Source organism: Pelodiscus sinensis, chromosome 2, assembly GCF_052426305.1.
Source record: "Pelodiscus sinensis isolate ZL-2025 chromosome 2, ASM5242630v1, whole genome shotgun sequence".
Lineage (NCBI taxonomy): Eukaryota > Metazoa > Chordata > Testudines > Trionychidae > Pelodiscus > Pelodiscus sinensis.
The window spans coordinates 259,175,990-259,194,984 of NC_143053.1; the positions used below are offsets into that span (position 1 = coordinate 259,175,990).

Genomic DNA, 18,995 nt, shown 5'->3' on the forward strand with positions numbered 1-18,995 from the left:
GTGATCACAGATACTGTGAACAACAGGAGGAGATGGTTTGTCACTGACAAACGTGCGTCATCACTAGACAGTGATCCCTACGTGTGTTAAAGGGGCAGCTGAACTGAAGACAACACTGTGCGGCAAGGACATGAGTCCAAGGCTGTGACCGGAAGCCAACTGAAAACTCTTTCTGAACACAACACAGGCAGCTTGTCTATTACAGGGTGTGGAAAGGATGTGATAGAAATGTAGCCGTGTTAGTCTGGGGTAGTTGAAGCAAAATGCAGGACAATGTAGCACTTTAAAGACTAACAAGATGGTTTATTAGATGATGAGCTTTCGTGGGCCAGACCCACTTCCTCAGATCAGATAGTGATTTTTAATCATCATTTTTTTAATTGTATCCTTTGGTATATATGGTTGTGACTACTTTCTTCCACTATTTGATCTGAGGAAGTGGGTCTGGCCCACGAAAGCTCATCATCTAATAAACCATCTTGTTAGTCTTTAAAGTGCTACATTGTCCTGCATTTTGCTGGAAAGGATGTGACACCATACACCCAAAATCCCATCTAGTTTCTTGCTTTCCTTATTTCCAGGAGCTAAGGAGTTCAATCCTGATGGCTAGACCCGCAGAGCACTGCATCGGGAGGGGGGCCGGGGGGTGGGGTGGGGGCCTCAGTGTGACACCAGCAGAGGGAGTTTACCTGTCTCTCAAGGCGTGGTTTCTGATTTCCTCCACTAGCTGAAAGACACGGGAGAGCGGCGAGCGGAACACATCCACAGCAAGGAAGTTCTTGCGCCATGGTGAGACCGTGGCTTTCACCAAGATCTGCTGGATGTAGGCCACGGGAGCGCCCAGGTACTGTGGGGAAAACAGGCAGAGAGCGAGAGATGACCTTCTGGAGACAGTGGAGTCTGCAAGACTGAAGGGTGAGCGGGGCCCTCTCCTGCAACTCCCTACAGAATCCTCCTAACCCTTCCTTCTTGCAGTCCTCTCCCTTGTGGAGGATGGATGCACTCCACTTGTGCCATCCAAGCATGGCCTGTTTTCCTCTTCCCATTTGCTGGTTTCTCTCTAGCGTCATAGTTTTTAATCCCTCGCATTCCCCCCTCTCCTGGTAGCTCTTCTCATCCCTTTCCAGCAGGCTGAATGCGGATGTGGGGTGGGAGTGGCCTCTAGTAACCATACCCTTGGGGATCTAGCAGCTGACCTGAGGGCCATGGCTGAAGAGAAGCTTTCCTCAGCCAGCTGCAGGCTAAGCCTACAGCCCTGTACATGTGAGCTACTTGTGGGGCTGGCTACCTTGGAGTGTCTGCAGGAGCCTGGAGGAAGGCAAGCGGCTTCAGCCTCAGTTGGAAGAGCTGGGAGACCTCGATCTACCCAGAATGTTAATGAATTTGGCAGCCTCTACTGAAGGGAGGCCTGGGAGTATAAAAGCTGAAGAACAATTTTGAAAAAATGCAGCAAACAAAATGAATCCTTGGCTCAGGAGACAGTTCTCTGTCTCCCCTGGGAACGCAGGCTCCTGCTAAGCAGGAAAACAGGATTCGAAAGGTTTCACCCACTCACTCTAAAGATCCAAACTTGGGTCTGCGGACAGTGTTTGAGTCTGACGACAGGAGCATCAGGCCTGAATTGAATAGGCAGGCGAGGTGCAGGAACTGCAAGCACTTCCTCAGCGCATTACATTCAGGTGTAAACTATCAGAGGGAACGCTCTGCTCCCCACCCCTTCACCTTTGCTCAGGTGCGCACACGCACACACTGGTCAACAGGGGGCAGCAATACACACACGGGCGCACACAAAGACCTACCCAATCAGGTCTCTCATTAGGATCTCCTTGCTGGGGGCCTGGCTCTGAAGAAGGTGGCGAGTAATCCTTCACAGGGGTGCTGTACTCCACAGGGCCTGTTCCAGGCAAGGGAAGCTTAAGCAGTGGGTAGCTAAGAATAAGACACAAGGAAGAAGCGTTTTACATTTAAACAAGCCCACATTTTACTGCATGTCACACACTGAAATGCACTGGGCCCATCTGCCAACCTTGCCAAGGACTGGGAGTTGTATAGGGTCTGATCCAGTCTGGCCGTTCTTATGTTCTTAATCTAATCCAGTGCAGTAATACCCAAAAGCTGGTGCCCTCTGTTGTCCTCTCTCTCTGCAAGTATATGGGGATAACAAATGTGCAGATGCCCAAAAGGCTGAAAAATTACTGTGCAGACACAGCAGGGTCTCTCAGGCTGGGTTCCAGCCCACACCGGTACAGCCAGCTTTAGCCCCATGAATTTGAGTCAGCTGACGTGGGTCGGCCATGTCATGAGACTTTTGTCCTCATGTTGGTGGCTTCAGATCAGTTCCTGTTAGATGCATTCCTGCATCACAGCCAGCCCTTTCATTTGCAGTCTTGGGGAGCGTGCAAAGAATGAATGGGCGCTGGGGCAGGGCAGGCAGCTGGAATGTAGCAAGGATGTAGAGCTAATGGAAGCAGTTTTGTGGTTTTCCTTGAGGGAAGGGGTTCTAGTCACGGGTGCTGTGGTTCTGCAGTTTGGGCCAGGACAGTGGAATGGCTCAGCAGACAGACAGCAGGAAAGCTCAACTGCTTTTAATGCCCTGAAAGTTACCCATGTCAGAGACAGACTAAGGCAGGCAGGCAGCCACCTCTCACTGACCACACCACAGTCCGTGATCCCTGAAAGCAGACACCTCTCACAGAGTAAGGATCCACCAACTGCACTTTGCATGGGCCACATTCCTGAATAACCGAGAGATGGTAACTCTGGATAACTCCTGACCCAAGCTAGTTTTCAAAGGCCCCAGATCCCATTACCAAGTCCCTGTGACACCCAGCATCATTTCTGTAATTTTCCAGGACTGGCAGTCAAAGGCCTGGCTCTAGTGTGATCTGAATAATTTCTGACACTTGCCACAAGCATCTCTGGTCTCAAAGGTGCTGTTGATGGCTTCTGAGACACCAGACCATAAAGTCATGTCATTCTTCTTATCCCCTTGCTAATGCAATTTCAGTGTGATTGAAGCAGCTGGTAACCCATTAACCATTCACGATTAATATTTTATAACACTTGAAAGCTGAGAGCCCCAGCTTCCAGACAGTTGAGAACATTTTATTATTAAATATAGCAGCTCTTTAGGCAGGGGTCACTAAAATCATACTGGAACCCAATTGGGGAGAAACAATTCAGGTTGGACCCCACCAACGCTAGAAGCTAGTAAGCCAGGATTCCTGGCTTTCCAATGGCCTACGCCCTGGTTCCGCAGCCTTGCTGGTTCACAATACATCAAATCTTGAATTTGCCACTAGTCCTTCAAACTAGCAAAGCTTTTTACAGCAGTGATCCCAAACTAACTACAAAGCTCCTGGACCAATGCTATTTTCTATCCCTGTAATGATCAGTGATTACCAATGCATGTAATAATCAATGCATTACCAAGTTGGTGTAGCCGCAGATTAGTTAAGAGTCTGCCAACAATGGAAGTTTCTAAGGCTTGAAGTTTCAGAGGGCAGGGCAAAGGCAAGCAATGGATAGAAGACAAGGTTTGAAAAAAAATAGCAAATGGAAAGAGGATAAAAAATGATATGACTGGCCTCAGAGTGGCTCTGATTTTCTGTTTCAACACTCCATACCTTTTTAATAACTTGACAAAACACAATGACCAGGACACAAACATAAGAACAGCCAGACTGGGTCAGACCAAAGGTCCACCCTAGCCCAGTATCCTGTCAGCCCACAGTGGCCAAAGCCAGGTGCCCCAGAGGGAGTGAACAGAATAGGTAATCATCACGTGATCCAGTGTTCCCGCTAAGCTGCATGGTAGCACAAGCCTCACAGGTGATTAATCAGCCCCACCCAGTATGCTCCATGATCCCACAAAAATTGCAACCCAGACTATGATAAATGGAACAGGGGCGGAAGAAGTAGAAACATGCTCAGTGCATCAGAGTGAGAATCCCCAGTATGGACCACGCTTTTGGAGACACAGTTGCAACAAATTTTCTCTCTGCAATGTGATTACCTGTTTTTGTCCATTTTCTGCATAATGCAGTTGTCTCCAAATTTTTTACCTCACCCCTCTGACCTTGTTGTCTTCTCCCACCCCCCCAGAGCTGGGGCTGGGAGCAGGGCTGCAACTCCAGGGACAGACCCGGATAGACCCAGACAGGATAAGGTAGCTGAAGCAGAGGGTCGGGTCGAGCTGGAAGTGAAGACCCAGCATGGGATCAGCAATGTTGTGTGGGGCCAGCAGCTGAGATGCTGTGCATAGGGCCAGCAGCCGGGGCTGAAGCCTGGAGCAGAGCTGGGTGGCTCTCCCTCCCTGCGTCCCCTGTGGAGGATGACCTGGTCCCCAGCCACACACACCTCCAAACATTCCTTCCCATACTTTGGGGACCTCTGACATAATATCTAGTATCTCGAGCATTAAAGCACTTGCACCGCACAGGAGAGCTGGTGAGATCACAGCCCACTTCACAGAGCAAACCGGTGGGCTCTGGGGTGGGCGTTATTCGAAAGAAAGGCATGGGGGTGGCTGACACAGCAGGACGAGCCAAGAGGAGGACTGTTATATTAAGAGGTGATTACCGAGACCCGAATAGTATATACGAATCTTGAGGTCTGGCAAAGGATCCAAAGTAGCCACAAGCTCTTCTGATTCACACCAGCAGCTCAGCTACAGAAGCTGCTCCCCATGTAGCCACGCAGGATGCTTAAAAACCAGTTCTAGGTTCACTCCTTTCTTAGCTCACTTGAGCGCAGCGGGAAGCACATTGCTTGTGACACTTCAAAGCCCATCTCATCCCTTCCCTGGTTAAAACTCTACTGCCCAGGACTGTGATCTTAATAGCTAAAGCTAATCACAGTCAAGGCTGGCCACTGCTTGGGTGGGTGACCTGTATAGAAAACACAGGTGCTATGGGAATGACCACAGTGATTCATGGAGTCACCTTCTTAAAGGTTCCCTAGCACTGTGCGCTAGCCCCAGGGTGTTGGCCTCTGCTGTCTCGGACAAACGCCTTTTTGGGGCATTCCATTTCAGAGATGGGACCGCTGCTGCTTCCACTAGACAGTGAATTCTTCCTCGCTTCCTGTGTTACATCACTGTGGATGTTTCCCTGGGAAGTGAGAGAAGTTCCTGCATTCCAAGTCTGAAAAGTTGCTCTTATTTTATCATATAATTATAAAATAAATCAACTGGCGTATAAATATCGCACTTACATTTCAGTGTGTAGTATACAGAGCAGTATAAACAAGTCACTGTTTGTATGAAGTGCTCGTACTGACTTCAGTAGCGCTTTTCATGTAACCTGTTGTAAACCTAGGCAAATATCTAGAGGAGTTGATGTACCCCATGGAAAACCTCTGCGTACCTCCAGAGGTACAAGTACCACTGGCTGAGAACCACTGCATTAGCACAAACGGGGGAGGAGGAGGGTTAACTCAACAGAGCTCTGAAGAATGGCTAAGGACCAATCTTAGAAAACACACCAAAGAAATGTGCTGGTTTGCTGCAGACAGATAGGACACTGCTTACTACCCACCGACAACACCTGGGACAGGACACTTGAATTTAGCTATAATTAAAAGGTCAGCAGAGGAGTGGGAGGGTTTTTAGGGCAGTGATGCTGAGCATGTAATAGGATTGCGATGCTCCTCCCAAGTCACAGGACTCAATCACAGCACTACATTACAGAAGGGTGGCTAAGCCAAAAGTGTGTCATCAGTGGGGAAGGTAAGCATGCCCACGGATCGCCACACCCCTCAGTTCAGCTTCGTACTGCCCGCTGGCATAATTCACACAACCCAGGAAGGGTTACTAAGGGACAGGTATCTCCCAGAGCATCCCGCCTTCTGGTACAAGAGGGAGGCTCCAATGCCAATCCCCAGCTCTTGTTTGTACTGAAAGGATAGCTGCATTCTGATCATACAAGGGGAAAGGACGTCCTGGACCTAGGCGAATAAGTATGGACACACTTGCAACAGGGCCAATTCAGATGTGCTTCTCGGTGTTGAGAAAAGACAGGTCCTAATGCCAAATCAACAGCCCAACTGAGGAGGCAGGTAGACCATACACCAGGATGAAATCAGATAAACAGTGTTTAAGCTGCTTTCACCCATGGCTCCTGCCTGTGTTACCACAGAATCTGACGTTCCTGCATATACGCCAGAATTGGATAATACTGCAGCCAGCAATTTTGTATGTTTAGCCACTGACAGCTGAAAACCAGCTAGGAAAATCTTAGGCCTTTATGAAGGAACGTCGACCTACTCCATGCTTGCAGTTTGTTAACCAGATGGGACAGCAATCTAACAAGTATGAAAGAAAGGGATTCAATAGCAACCTCAGATTTAAGTGCCCCTAATACAGAGGTGGGCAATAACTTTTGATGCCGGGGGGGGGGGGGGAGACGACGACGACTCCATGATTTTGTTAAGTTGTCAAGAGCTGCACTTGACCATAGAGGGGGTGCAGGGTGTGGGATGGAGGTTGGGTGCAAGAGGAAGCTCAGGGTAGGGAATTGGGGTGCAGGAGAAGATTCTGGCCTGAGAGAGGAGTGTAGCAGGAGGTTCAGTGTCTGGGAAGGAGCTGTCACCTGGGATAGGGAGTCAGGGTGTAGGATGGGGTGGGGTGGCAGAGGTAAACTCTGGCCAGGAGGCACTTACCTAGCCAGCAGCCCAGCGAGACCCTCAGGCAGGATCTCTGCCTGCCACAGCCCCAGGCCACTCAAAGCAGCTAGATATCCATGTGCCTCTCTGCACTGCACACCTGAGGTGGGAGGGGGATTTCACATACTGCCCTTGCCCCCAGTACAATCATCAAAACCAGCCAATGAGAGCTGCAAAGATTGCGCTGGGGACGGTGGCAGCACACAAAGTCTTTCTCTCCCACCCCCCCTTCCTGGCACAGAGAGGTACATGAAGCAGCCAGCTACTTTGAACCACCAAAGACTAAGGCAGACAGGGAGCCAGACAATCCCAGAAGGGCAGGCCACGCGGCAGATGTAAAGGCTTAGCAGATTGTATCTGGCCTGCAGGCATTATGTTGCCCACCCCTATCCTAATACATTATTGGTATAATTAAAAATCTTTGAATAAAAAGCAGTGAGCAGTCTTATTGAATTTAGGAAAATCTGTGACCCTCTAGCAGTCACTATCTATTATGTGTTTTGTTTAGTTGGCTATAAAAAGAGGAGGCAAAAGAATACATTTTGGATCCGTCCATTGAGCAAGAAGGTGGCATTTAAGCTCTCTGGCAGTCAGACAGAAGGGGTGGCTCCCCCCACCCCACTCCCTGAAACCTGACTGCTTATTACTCAAAATCATTTCTCGATCTTAGGTAAATCTAAATGTTTTTAAATGCTCTCACCCTACCGTAAGAGCATGCACATGTGCGTGCATGTGCTTAAAATCTAATAAAGTAGTTTTAGGTGAAAGCACTTTGGTTTGTATCAATTATTAATCAGACAGAAGCAGAGTGTTCCCATTGATTTATTCCTGACGTGGCCTAAAGAGAACAGTTAAAGTAGTGGTTCTCACCCAGAGGCAGAGGGCTTCCAGGGGGCACATCAACTCGGCTAGTCATTTACCTAGTTTTACAACAGGCTACATAAAAAGCTCTAGCAAAGTCAGTACAAACTAACATTTCATACAATGACCTGTTAGTACTGCTCTGTATACCATACTCTGCAATGCAAGTACAATATTTATATTCCAACTGATTTATTTATAATGCTATAGTAAAAACGCGAAAGAGCAATATTTCAATACTTGTGTGCTGTGTCACTTTTTATTTTTTCTGTCTGATTTTGCAAGCAAGTGGTTTGTAAGTGAGATGAAACTTGTGGAATGGAAGACAAATCGGACTCGTGAAAGGGGGACAGTCATCTGCAGAGGCTGAGAGGCACTGAGTTAAGTTACAAACAGCTTTGGGTTCTGAGAAACCCCACGTAACACCTGAACAGAATACATCAATAGCAACAGCAGAGAACACAAAGGCCTTTAATGTACAGAATTATAAAAATAGTTGTCATGATGGAGCAGCTCAAACAAGAATTTCTTTTGGGGGAGAGGGTATTTTATTTTTCAGTCTTCTCTCAGTCAGTGGTCAAACTAGTTTTACTCAAACCTATACACACAATCACCTTGACAGTGACTGAGCATGGAACATTCCAGCAGGAAAAGGGGATGTTTAGAAGTGAAGTAGTTCTAGATCAGTGGTCTCCAACCTTTTTGAGAATGAGATCACTTCTTAAATTTAGGTGCAATCCAAGATCTACCTCAAATATAAATACCCTTGCTCCACTTCCTTCCTGCCCCTTCTCCAAGGCCCTGCCCCTGCTCACTCCATCCTCCCTCTCTTGCCCATCCTCACTCACTTTCATCAGGCAGGGGCAAAGGGTTGGGGAGCAGGCTCTGGTCTTGGATTAAAGGATCTGGAGTGTGAGAGGGGCTCTGAGCTGCCCTTGGGGCAGACAGTTGAGGTTCAGGAGGGGGTTCTAGGTGCAGGCTCTGGAATGGCATTTTGATGCAGGGGTGCTCAGGGCTAGGACAAGGGTTTGGGATGCAGGAGGGGGTTCACGACTAGGGGAGAAGCTTGGGATGTGGGCTCCAGCTGGGCACTGCTGATGGCTCCTGGTTGGTGGTGCAGTGAGGCTAAGGCAGGCTCTGGACCACTCCTTAAAGTAGCCAGCAAACTTCCTCCATCCCAAACCCTGTTGTGCTCCCTCTCTGCTCTGTGGAGTGGGAGAAGGGGGGTACCCTGACATCAGCACCCTCCTCTCCTTCCCTTGCCCTGCACAGAAAGCAGGAGGCTCCCGGGGGAGGGACAGCTCCAAGTCAAAATGTAGGAGATGAGCAGCGGTGGGGGGAGAGGCAGTTGAAGGCCCCTTGACAGCCTCATGGCCAAACCAGTCAGGATCACCTGTTAGAGGATCCAGGATCTACTGGTAGATCTTGATCTACTGGTTGGTGACCTCTGTTCTAGATCCTTAATGAGAGAAGGCTCTGTTGCCTTTGTTCTCCTATAACATTTTGCCTTGTCACGGCATATAGCAGATTACCTCAAAGCACTTTACATATATCATGAATGAAGCTTGACAACAGTCTTATAAGGGTATGTAAAACTGAGGTACACAGAAATTGAGGGCAGCATCTTTAAGATTAGCCACTGCCTGCGTACCTCAATTGCTGAATGCCTACACTTTGACACCACCTCTTTCACAAGTAATTCACACCTACCACTCATTGCTTCAGCTACCCCAGACTAACACAGCTACATTTCTATCACGTGATTAATCCTGTCACCCATGCCCAGTCTCTGACAAGCAGAGGCTAGGGACATCATTCCTTCCCATCCTGGCTAATAGCTCTAGGCCTTTTTTTAACCCTGTTAAAGTGCGGGTATTCACAACATCCTCTAAGACAGTTTCCCACAGGTTGACTGTGTGTTTCATGAAGAAATACTTCCTTTTGTTTGAAATCTGCTATCTATTCATTTCATTTGGTGACCTCTACATCTAAGTTCCCTGTAAGATGTGTGCCTGCATGGTCATGCAGCTACTTTCCGAGCCCCGCTCAGAGGTTCAAAGCTCCTGCATAGGCAGGATATCTCTACACAGCATGCTGCATGCTTGAACTGAGCTCTGAGATAAGGAGAGAATAAGTGGCTGGGTATGGAAGAGAGGGAGGGAGTAATTAATCAATTGGTTTGGAGGGGAAGTCAGACAGGAGGGGAGTTTGGAGAGTCCCCGCCCAAGGGGAGAGAGAGGCAGAAACCCAGTAGTCTCTTCAACCGGGCTGGGATGGTGGAGGTAAGGGGCTGACTGCATGGGGTAGGTGAGAGAAAGAAGGGATGGGTGGGTGCTGGCATTGGGGTGAAGTGGAAAGGGGGAGGGAGTTTCTGCTGTGTGCTGGGATGAGGTAGGGGAGGGGTGAATAATTTGTTTGTGCTTTGCCCTGTCCTGACTCCCAGCTAGAATGCTGGTGCCTGCTAATCTGAGAAGCAGGATTTTATCCCAGCCCCCAGCTGGGCTGAGGTGAGCAGACTGCATAGGAGTAGGGTGGGGAAAAGAGGATGGGTGGGTGCTGGCATCTGTGCAGTGAAGGTGGGGAGGAAGTTTGTTTGCGGTGTCCTCCTGACTCACTTGCTGCAGTCCTCTCTGTCTGTCTGGGTTGGAGGGGAAAGCAGGCTGCATGGAGGGGGTGTGCACCAGGATATTTGCATGATTATATTTCAAACAAAGTTTACATAGGTGTTAATGACTTAATGTAAGAAAGAAAAAGATACTTTTACCAGAAGTGTTTTTGGTGTGCTGCAGATATCTAAAACTCTGGTCTTAATGATTTTTTAAAATCCTATGTTACTAATTAACGGGGCTCAACAAATCTACTCGCCCATGGCAAGTAGATTACAAGATGGCACAGCCAGCGCTGTACGATCTAATTAATACATGGTACAGTGTATTACATTAAGGCTAGATCTTTGCTATGTGGTAGAGTTCTGGCTACTTCTGACTCATAAGAACAAGAACTAGATATGATGCTAGTTGTTTTATAGGATGAAACCTTATTTGCAAGCTCTTTGAAACATGCATTTGTAAACAAACCCTGAAGCCATGTGTTCTGGCACTTATATTCTTTGAGTTGGTGACACACAAAAGGTGAAAGTTTCAACCCAGGAGAACTTATCTGTTTTTACAGCATGAATACTAAACAGGCCCCAGGCAAATTGTATAAGCCTTAGTGAATGCCTTTTAGTCTCCATTCCAGTGTCAGTAAATACTATATTAGTCATGCTCTCCTTGCAAATACTATTTCTAGCTGACACTCAGATTTGTTTAGGACCTTAAAGCTGAGCTATGTGTGGATAATATGCATTTTGGTGTGTTTACTACCTTGAGTTATTAGAATGGATGATACATAGGTTAATTCTCTTTTCTGTTAATTTCATATTAAATATCATAAGCATTGCTCCTTGTCAAATATCCCATTTCAATTATTTTCTTCCACACATATGGACTATTATTTATTTTATATATATATAATGTTTTTTGTTTATACTGGTGGGTGCACATCCACATTCTACCTCAATATTGGTGTTGCACATAAGCTTCAACCTGTCCAAAAGAAAATTAAACCTGCACAAGGATAGAAAAAGTTAGAGGGAACAGTGCTCTAGATACTTGTGTTATGGGAATGAGTAAATTTCTTTATTCACTTTCTCCCCCTCACCAGTCATGATTTAACAGACCGGTATCATATTCCCCCTCAAACACCTCTTTTCCAAGTAGAAAAGCGCCAGTATCTCCCCTCATACGGGAGCCATTCATACTCTTAATCATTTTTGTTGCCCTTTTCTGAACTTTTTCCAATGCAAAGATATCTTTTTAAAAATGGGGCAACCACATCTGCATGCAATATTCCATGGATTTGTATAGAGTCTGTTTTATTATCCATCCCTTTTTCTTAACGATTCCCAGGATTGTTTGCTTGGACTGCCACTGCATATTGAGTGAATGTTTTCAAAGACCTATCCGCAATGACGCCAAGACTTCTCCCCATCATTTTACACAAATAGTTAGGGTTATATTTTCCAACATGCCTTACTTTGCATTTATCAACATTGAATTTCATCTGCCATTTTATTGCCTAGTCACTTAGTTTTGTGAGATCCTTTTGAAGCTCTTTCACAGTCCGCTTTGGTCTACACTATCCTGAGCAGTTTAGTATCATCTGCAAATTTTGCCACCTCACAGTTTACCCCTTTCGTCAGACCATGGCGCAGGGAACCCCTCCCCAGAGAGCAGTGTGAAACGCAGCCAATTTCACAACCAACCACCATTAGCAACCCCTCAGCCTCAGAGTCGCAGACTGTGGTCCGCCTGAGAGAGACCTGCAATTTCAGCTGAGGGCCTCCACCTAACTGAGCAATTTGTTTCGTAGACAGGTGACCTCTGGGCTGATTCAGCTCAGCAGGTTTCTCTGCTTCTCCCCACCAATAAATTCCACAAAGTCCTCACTGCTGTAGATTACCCACCCACAGGTAGTAAAACACTGAAACTGGAGATGTAAAATCCCATTTAATAGGTTCGCCAGTTAACCCGTCACATCCCTAGTTGAACATAAAATGCAGCAACAAGAGGCTCCAAATAACGCAAGCAAGTACTATTCATCTCCAGCGACAGCGATCTTCCGATAAGAGTACAGTAGCTTTTTGCCACTGATTCATCATAGGTCCCAAGAGTAGACTGAAGGCTTTCTTCTCGTAGTGATCCCATTACCTCTGGGTAGAAGGGCCCTCCTAGTACACAGGCTATGGTAGAGCTAGAGGACATATTATAGTACAGCAAATACAGATGGTCTGATCTGGCTCAAGAGAAACAGGCACAGAAGTTAGGTGTCCATGTTTGCATTACCCAGTGTGACTTCACACAGGAACACTGCCGAGGAAAGGAAAGGTGTTGCTTTTCCAGGTGTTTAAGAGTGCACCCCCCTCTTACAGGACATTCAGAGCAAGTTAAAACAGAGGTAATTCCTAAGATCCCAGGCTGTCCTCCAATACCACTCCCATCTTTCTGTGACCTGACTTTTTGCCAGTGGCAGGGGAGAGATGAATTTGTAACACTGTCTAAAGATTTCATAGCATTCCATATGCTTGCATGCTGCACGTTACCGGACGGGCATTAAAAAGCTGTGATTAAACCCTTAAGACTTCACCACTGTCACAACCTGAGTATTACAGCCTTCTGGAGCTCAGAGAGGTGGCTTGGACGGGACTCATAAGGGCTTGTGCTTTTGGAACGGTGCCATCTAATTATAGCTTTTGGAGTTTAGCTTCATCTTGCTTCTTCGCTGGAGATATATCCAAATCCTCAGGTGCCTAAATCTCATTGATTTCAGTGTGAGTTAGACATCCCAAAATACCTTGCAGAATCTGCACCCTTGTTACTTTTCCTACACCAAAGTGTAGAGAACAGTGTTGTTTTCTACCTTATAGCAAGACCAGCCTGATTTGATTTTCTGTTGGGGGTAGGGAAGAAAAAAACCTCACCCTAAAAAGGGAGGACAAATATAAGTGAAACATTAACAATCTCCCAAAACGTTATTGAACATTTTAGCACCCTGAAGTTTGGATCCTTTGTTTTATGGTCAATGGTTGCAGATATTAAGTGGAAAGAGTAGATGGTCCCTTGATGGACCAAGGGGAGATTTTACAGGATCAGGGGAATGGCATGGAAGAAACAACTCTACAGTTCTGTACACACAGGTTTGCCAAAAGTGATGACACAGCCACAGTAGGACTGTAACCAAGGTAACAAAGAGACCCCCCCCCCCCACACACACCATGCAATCCTCTTTACCTTTCCACTAATTTGCCCCACATCAAAATATACATCAGTGTCTCAAGTTTCTTCCCAATCCCATTGGTAGGTCATGAATATGAAAGAGTTAGGTGCAGCACCATGAATCCTATGCCCTCTAGCCACATACTGAAAGCTTTCATTGTGGTCTCTAACAGCACATAGTAATTAGATGACCTGTCTCTCTCTTCCTCGGGGTTATGTAAGCTCATTGTTAGTTGTAGGCAGGAATACAAAATTTTGCTGGAAGCTGTCCATGGGTTAGGTCCCTTCGGTCTCTCCATTGCTCTACAGTTGCTAATTCACAACTTCGATCATACCAAGCACATGTGAGTGTTTCGCTGATTTTCTTCGTATCTTTAAAGATTTTACACTGAAGACCCTGTCATGTGTTCTGACAAGGTCATCAGATGGGACTGGTGTTAGATTTCAGTCTTGTTCAGAAAGCCAGTGCTGCAATACAAAATCCCCCAACCTGGCCTACCCACACAGCTCTTAGCTGACCTGAACTGTCCCCTCTAGGAGTTAGGCAAGTCCAAGCTCCAGACCCATTCCCTCTTTGGCCTTTGCAGAGACTGCAAATATTTGTATTACCATAAAACCTAGAAACTAAGGATGTTAATTTGCATTTAATTAGCTAATCAACTACTCCATTAGTTAGGGGGGAAACTGCAGAGCCTCAGCAGGGTTAGCTCCTGAGGCTGGGAGCTAACCCTGCTGCAGCTCTGCCTTTTAAATGTAATAAGAGCCACCCAGCTCTTACTACATTTAAAAAGCAGAGACACGCGGGAGACTGGGTGCAAGCTGGGACTCAGACATCCTGGCTTGCCACCAGGCCGTCACTAAGCCTCTGCCTCACACCCTAACCCTTCCCGCCCCTCCCCCCGGAGATGGTGTTGGGGGGAAACCAACTTTTAAGCTGGCTCCCGCTCCCCCTAGTGGGGGAGAAGTATCAGGTAGTCAATTACTCGACTAGTCACTTACATCCCTACTAGAACCCCTAGTCCTAGAACAGGACCTGAGTGCACTAGGTGCTGTATAAACAGAACAAAAAGAGAGAAGCCAGAACCCCAAACAGCTTACCATCAAAATCTAATAAGAGAAATAGATAGGAGAAGTATAAGGAAACAATGACAGCAGTGACCACCGTGACAAGCTCTGGTCTAAGCGTACCAGCAACCACCGACTGTCAGTTTTCTATAGGCATCAGAGCAAAGGAGAGCTATGTGGAGGGTTCTGAAGGAGGAGAATGCAGTAGTTTTGCAAATGTTTAAGAAGGGTTCCCAGGTGTGAGGGGCACCACAGGAGAAGGTGCATGTTAGAAAATCAGGAGTAAGGTAGGTAACTCTCGTGGTACAGTCCACTGGGAATAGAGCGAAGGCCCAGTTATTTCTCCACAACAGGGCAGAGAACTTTTAGAGGGTAACCACTTTTGGTTACTACAAACCTGTTCAGATTTCACCAGCAGCATGCAGATGACAGGGTCTATATTCCATCACCACCCCACGCAGAACACCATCTTTCCCACACCATGCCCTGCAGCAGTTTGTGGGCAGACTTCCATTCTTAAACCAAACAGCATGGGCTCCTCTCTGCACCAACCCAACCTGGATCATCCACTTCAGGGCTGTCTGTTCATTATCTGCTTAGACTAAGTGCTGCTAGGCAGGCACTTGGCTCTCTTGCCTAAATACGTTTATACATATTTCATAGTAACCGATAGCCCTAGTGACAGCGGTCCAAACACAGCTCTGCTGGAAAGGGAAGGTTCATTTCAGAGAGCAAGGCTAAGCTCATATTTCTGGTGAACACAGGTTACACAATGGAGCAGGAGAAAGGGCTCTCACCAAAGCTATATGCACACTGCGGAGCCTCTACCAGCATTGCTGGGTCTACAGCCCGAGTAGATGCAGTGTATGCCAACAAAAGGAGGTTTTCTGCCACTGTCAGGACACCCCTTCCCCAACCGATGTTAGCTGTGCCAAAACAAGCATAGCTGCGTCTCATCAGGTTTGCAGGCACAGCTATGTTGCTAGGTGCTGGGGTGTTGCCACACCCCTGACTGACTCAGCCCTGCCACTGTACATTTTAACTGCAGAGTTAAGTGGTGCCTCCCCGTGGGGTGGGGGGATGACACAAGCTAAAGAGGGTGACATGTGACTGCCCCACATACCTCTTCTGTCCAATGACCACTCCCACCCTGCACCCAGCCCAGTGCCTGCAGAGGGCTCCTCTCTCCTTGCACCTCCCCTTGTATGTTTCTCTACTCTCCCTGGAAGTTGTCTGGGAGCCAGACAGCCGCTTATGCCCAAGAGTCTGACATGTACCTGAAAACCCCAAAGGGAGGGAGGGCAGGAAGAGAGATGGATTCCCTGCATCATCCCCTCACCACTTCCAGCTTAGAACCAGCACTGCTTCCCAGCCAGGCTGTCAGGCAGAAGTGACTCCATCCTGCTCCCCACCCAGCCAGCAGGGAGAGAAGGAAAGAGCCCCTTTCCCTCCCTGCACCCAGTAGGCCAATCGGGTGGGGGAGCACTTAACCCTCCCCATGCCCTCCAATGATCACTTCTGCCTGAAATACTGCCTGGGGAAGCTGACAACGTGAGAACAGGCACCTTCAGCTATGGTGGCCCCTTTCCAATATCCGCTGCAGATGGAGAGGTGTTCCGATATGCTGAGGGGGCCCACTAAAATATCAAGACAGGTTCCTGCTGCACTGACATGGCCTGGAGTACCAGGAGAACTCTGTGCCTCTGCAGGTGCTGATGCTGACAGGGAACATGAAAGAAAGAAAAGCACAGACACACCTAGAGAACAAGGCAGGCTCCAAGGCTTGGAGCGAAGGCAGACACTAGATGCATTGCTGCTCTCTTTTTTCCGACACACCAAAGCAAGCAACAACATGCGTGGACACAGCTATAGCATTCAAATTCTGGGACAGACGTAGTCTCAAAAGCATCAAAATCACTGGTGGCAAAGCACAAGAGACAGGCACCAAAGCCCAGAGCCAGGTGACAGGGCAAAGGTCTGGCCCACGAAAGCTCATCATCTAATAAACCATCTTGTTAGTCTTTAAAGTGCTACATTGTCCTGCATTTTGCTTCAACTACCCCAGACTAACACGGCTACATCTCTATCACTATTCTACATGCAAGGCACTACATTTAGCCGTTTGGAATGGAAATCCATCAACCATATGAAGAAACTCGCACAGATACAGACAGACATCATCTTTCTATCCAAGTGCAAGAAAATGGACATCGTACCCAAAGGACTGAAAGTGAACAATCCACTAAGATCAACATACTTCACTGACTACAGTGAAAGACTCTGCCTCACACTATCCAAGAAATTAAGAAACCACCTGATAAGTATTTTATACAAGAAACAGAAAACCATCAAGAATGACATTTCTAACTTAGATCGTCTCATCTCAAGACAAACATCCACACCGACTGACACCTTGCAAGACTTTTGTTCCACCAGACAAGAAATCTACTATACACACTTCTATTCCCTACAACAAAGAAAAGACAATAAATTTTCTAACCTGCTCCATACCACTGGCTACAACAGCAACTGCCTCAACCCACCGGATAATATTGTTAACCTCTCCAGCTACAAACTCAATCCAGCAGAAGAGTCTGTCTTGTCCCGGGGTCTCTCTTTCTGCCCCACGTCCCCCACAAACTGGATACAATTTTGTGGTGACCTTGAGGCTTTTTTTCGCCGCCTCCGTCTCCGAGAATATTTCCAAACCACCACTGAACATCAATCTGACCTACCAGATCCCCCCTACCAACACCAAAGGAAAAATAATTCTATATGGACTCCCCCTGACGGTCGGAATTACAATCTGGATTTCTATATACACAGCTTCCGCAACAACGCACAGACTGACATTATTCACAAACGACAACAAGCGACACACAATCTTAGCCGCGCTGAACACCATGCCATCCAGAGTCTCAAAAACAACCTGGACATTGTAATCAAACCAGCTGACAAAGGGGGTGCTGTGGTCATTATGAATAAGGCCGACTATAACCAGGAGGCAACCAGACAACTCTCGAACACCACATTTTACAAACCTCTCCCCTCTGATCCCACCTTGGACTACCAAAAGAAACTACACTGTCTCCTTAAAAGCCTCCCCACAGCTACTCGGGAACAAATCCTCACAGAATCACCTTCTGACCCCCGACCAGGATTGTTCTATCTACTTCCCAAGATCCATAAACCTGGGCACCCCGGACGTCCCATCATCTCTGGTATTGGCACGCTCACTACTGGTCTATCCAGCTATGTAGACACTCTTCTCAAACCCTTCGTAACCAATACCCCCAGCTATCTCCGAGACACTACTGACTTCCTAAGGAAATTACAAAACATCGATAACCTCCCCAATAATACCATCCTTGCCACCATGGATGTAGAAGCTCTATATACCAACATCCCACATGAAGACGGATTACAAGCAATTAGAAACACTATCCCAGAGGACACTACTGCCAACCTGATAGCAGACCTATGTAACTTTGTTCTCACCCACAATTATTTCCGGTTTGAGAACAACTTATACCTCCAGATCAGCGGCACAGCCATGGGTACACGCATGGCCCCACAGTATGCTAACATCTTTATGGCTGACCTAGAACAACGTTTCCTCAACTCCCGTCCCCTTTCACCCCTCCTCTACCTACGGTACATCGATGACATCTTTATGATCTGGACACATGGCCAAGAAACACTGGAGATATTCCACAGAGATTTCAACAACCTACACCCCACCATCAACCTCAGCCTGGACCATTCTACACGAGAGATCCACTTCCTGGACACCACCGTACAAATCAACAATGGAAAATTAGACACCACTCTCTACAGAAAACCCACTGACTCATACAGTTACCTACATGCATCCAGCTCCCATCCAGAACACACCACACGATCCATCGTCTATAGCCAAGCCCTTCGATACAACCGCATCTGCTCTAACCCCACTGACAGAGACCAGAAGCTTCAGGATCTCTACCAAGCATTTATAAATCTCAACTACCCACCCAGAGAAACAAAAAAGCAAATTGAAAGAGCCAGACGAATACCTAGAAACCATCTACTTCAAGACAGACCCAAGAAAACCAACAATAGAACACCACTTGTCATCACCTACAACCCCCAACTTAAACCTGTCCAACACATTATCAAGAAACTACAGCCTATATTGGAACAGGATACCATACTCAAAGAGGCTCTGGGAGACAGACCCATAGTCTCCTATAGACAACCACCTAACCTCAAGATGATTCTTACCAACCACCACAGGACATACCACACTAATACCAACCCTGGTACCTTCCCTTGCAACAAACCCCGTTGCCAGCTTTGTCCACATATTCATTCTGCTGATACCATTATTGGACCTAACCAAGTGAGTTATAAGATCAAGAACACATATTCCTGCGCATCCAGAAATATAATCTACGCTATCATGTGCCGAAAGTGTCCGTCTGCTATGTACATTGGACAAACATCTCAGACACTTCGCCAAAGGATTAATGCCCACAAAACAGATATTAGACAAGATCACAAAGAGAAAACAGTTTCTTGCCACTTTAACCAGAAAGGACACTCTCTAAA

At 47.1% G+C, this 18,995-nt stretch overlaps 1 protein-coding gene across 7 annotated transcripts in view; it reads right to left on the reverse strand.

The window, feature by feature from the left end:
- SCAP (SREBF chaperone) overlaps positions 1-18,995 on the reverse strand; it is a 100,661-nt gene that overhangs the window by 45,030 nt on the left and 36,636 nt on the right. For all 7 annotated transcript variants that reach the window (XM_075923017.2, XM_075923014.2, XM_075923012.2 and 4 more), the window contains 2 exons: positions 1,800-1,929; positions 690-847 (listed from right to left, as the gene is read on the reverse strand). In XM_075923017.2, the coding sequence (XP_075779132.2) occupies positions 690-847; positions 1,800-1,929 (288 nt within the window). The remainder of the gene's footprint in view (positions 1-689; positions 848-1,799; positions 1,930-18,995) is intronic.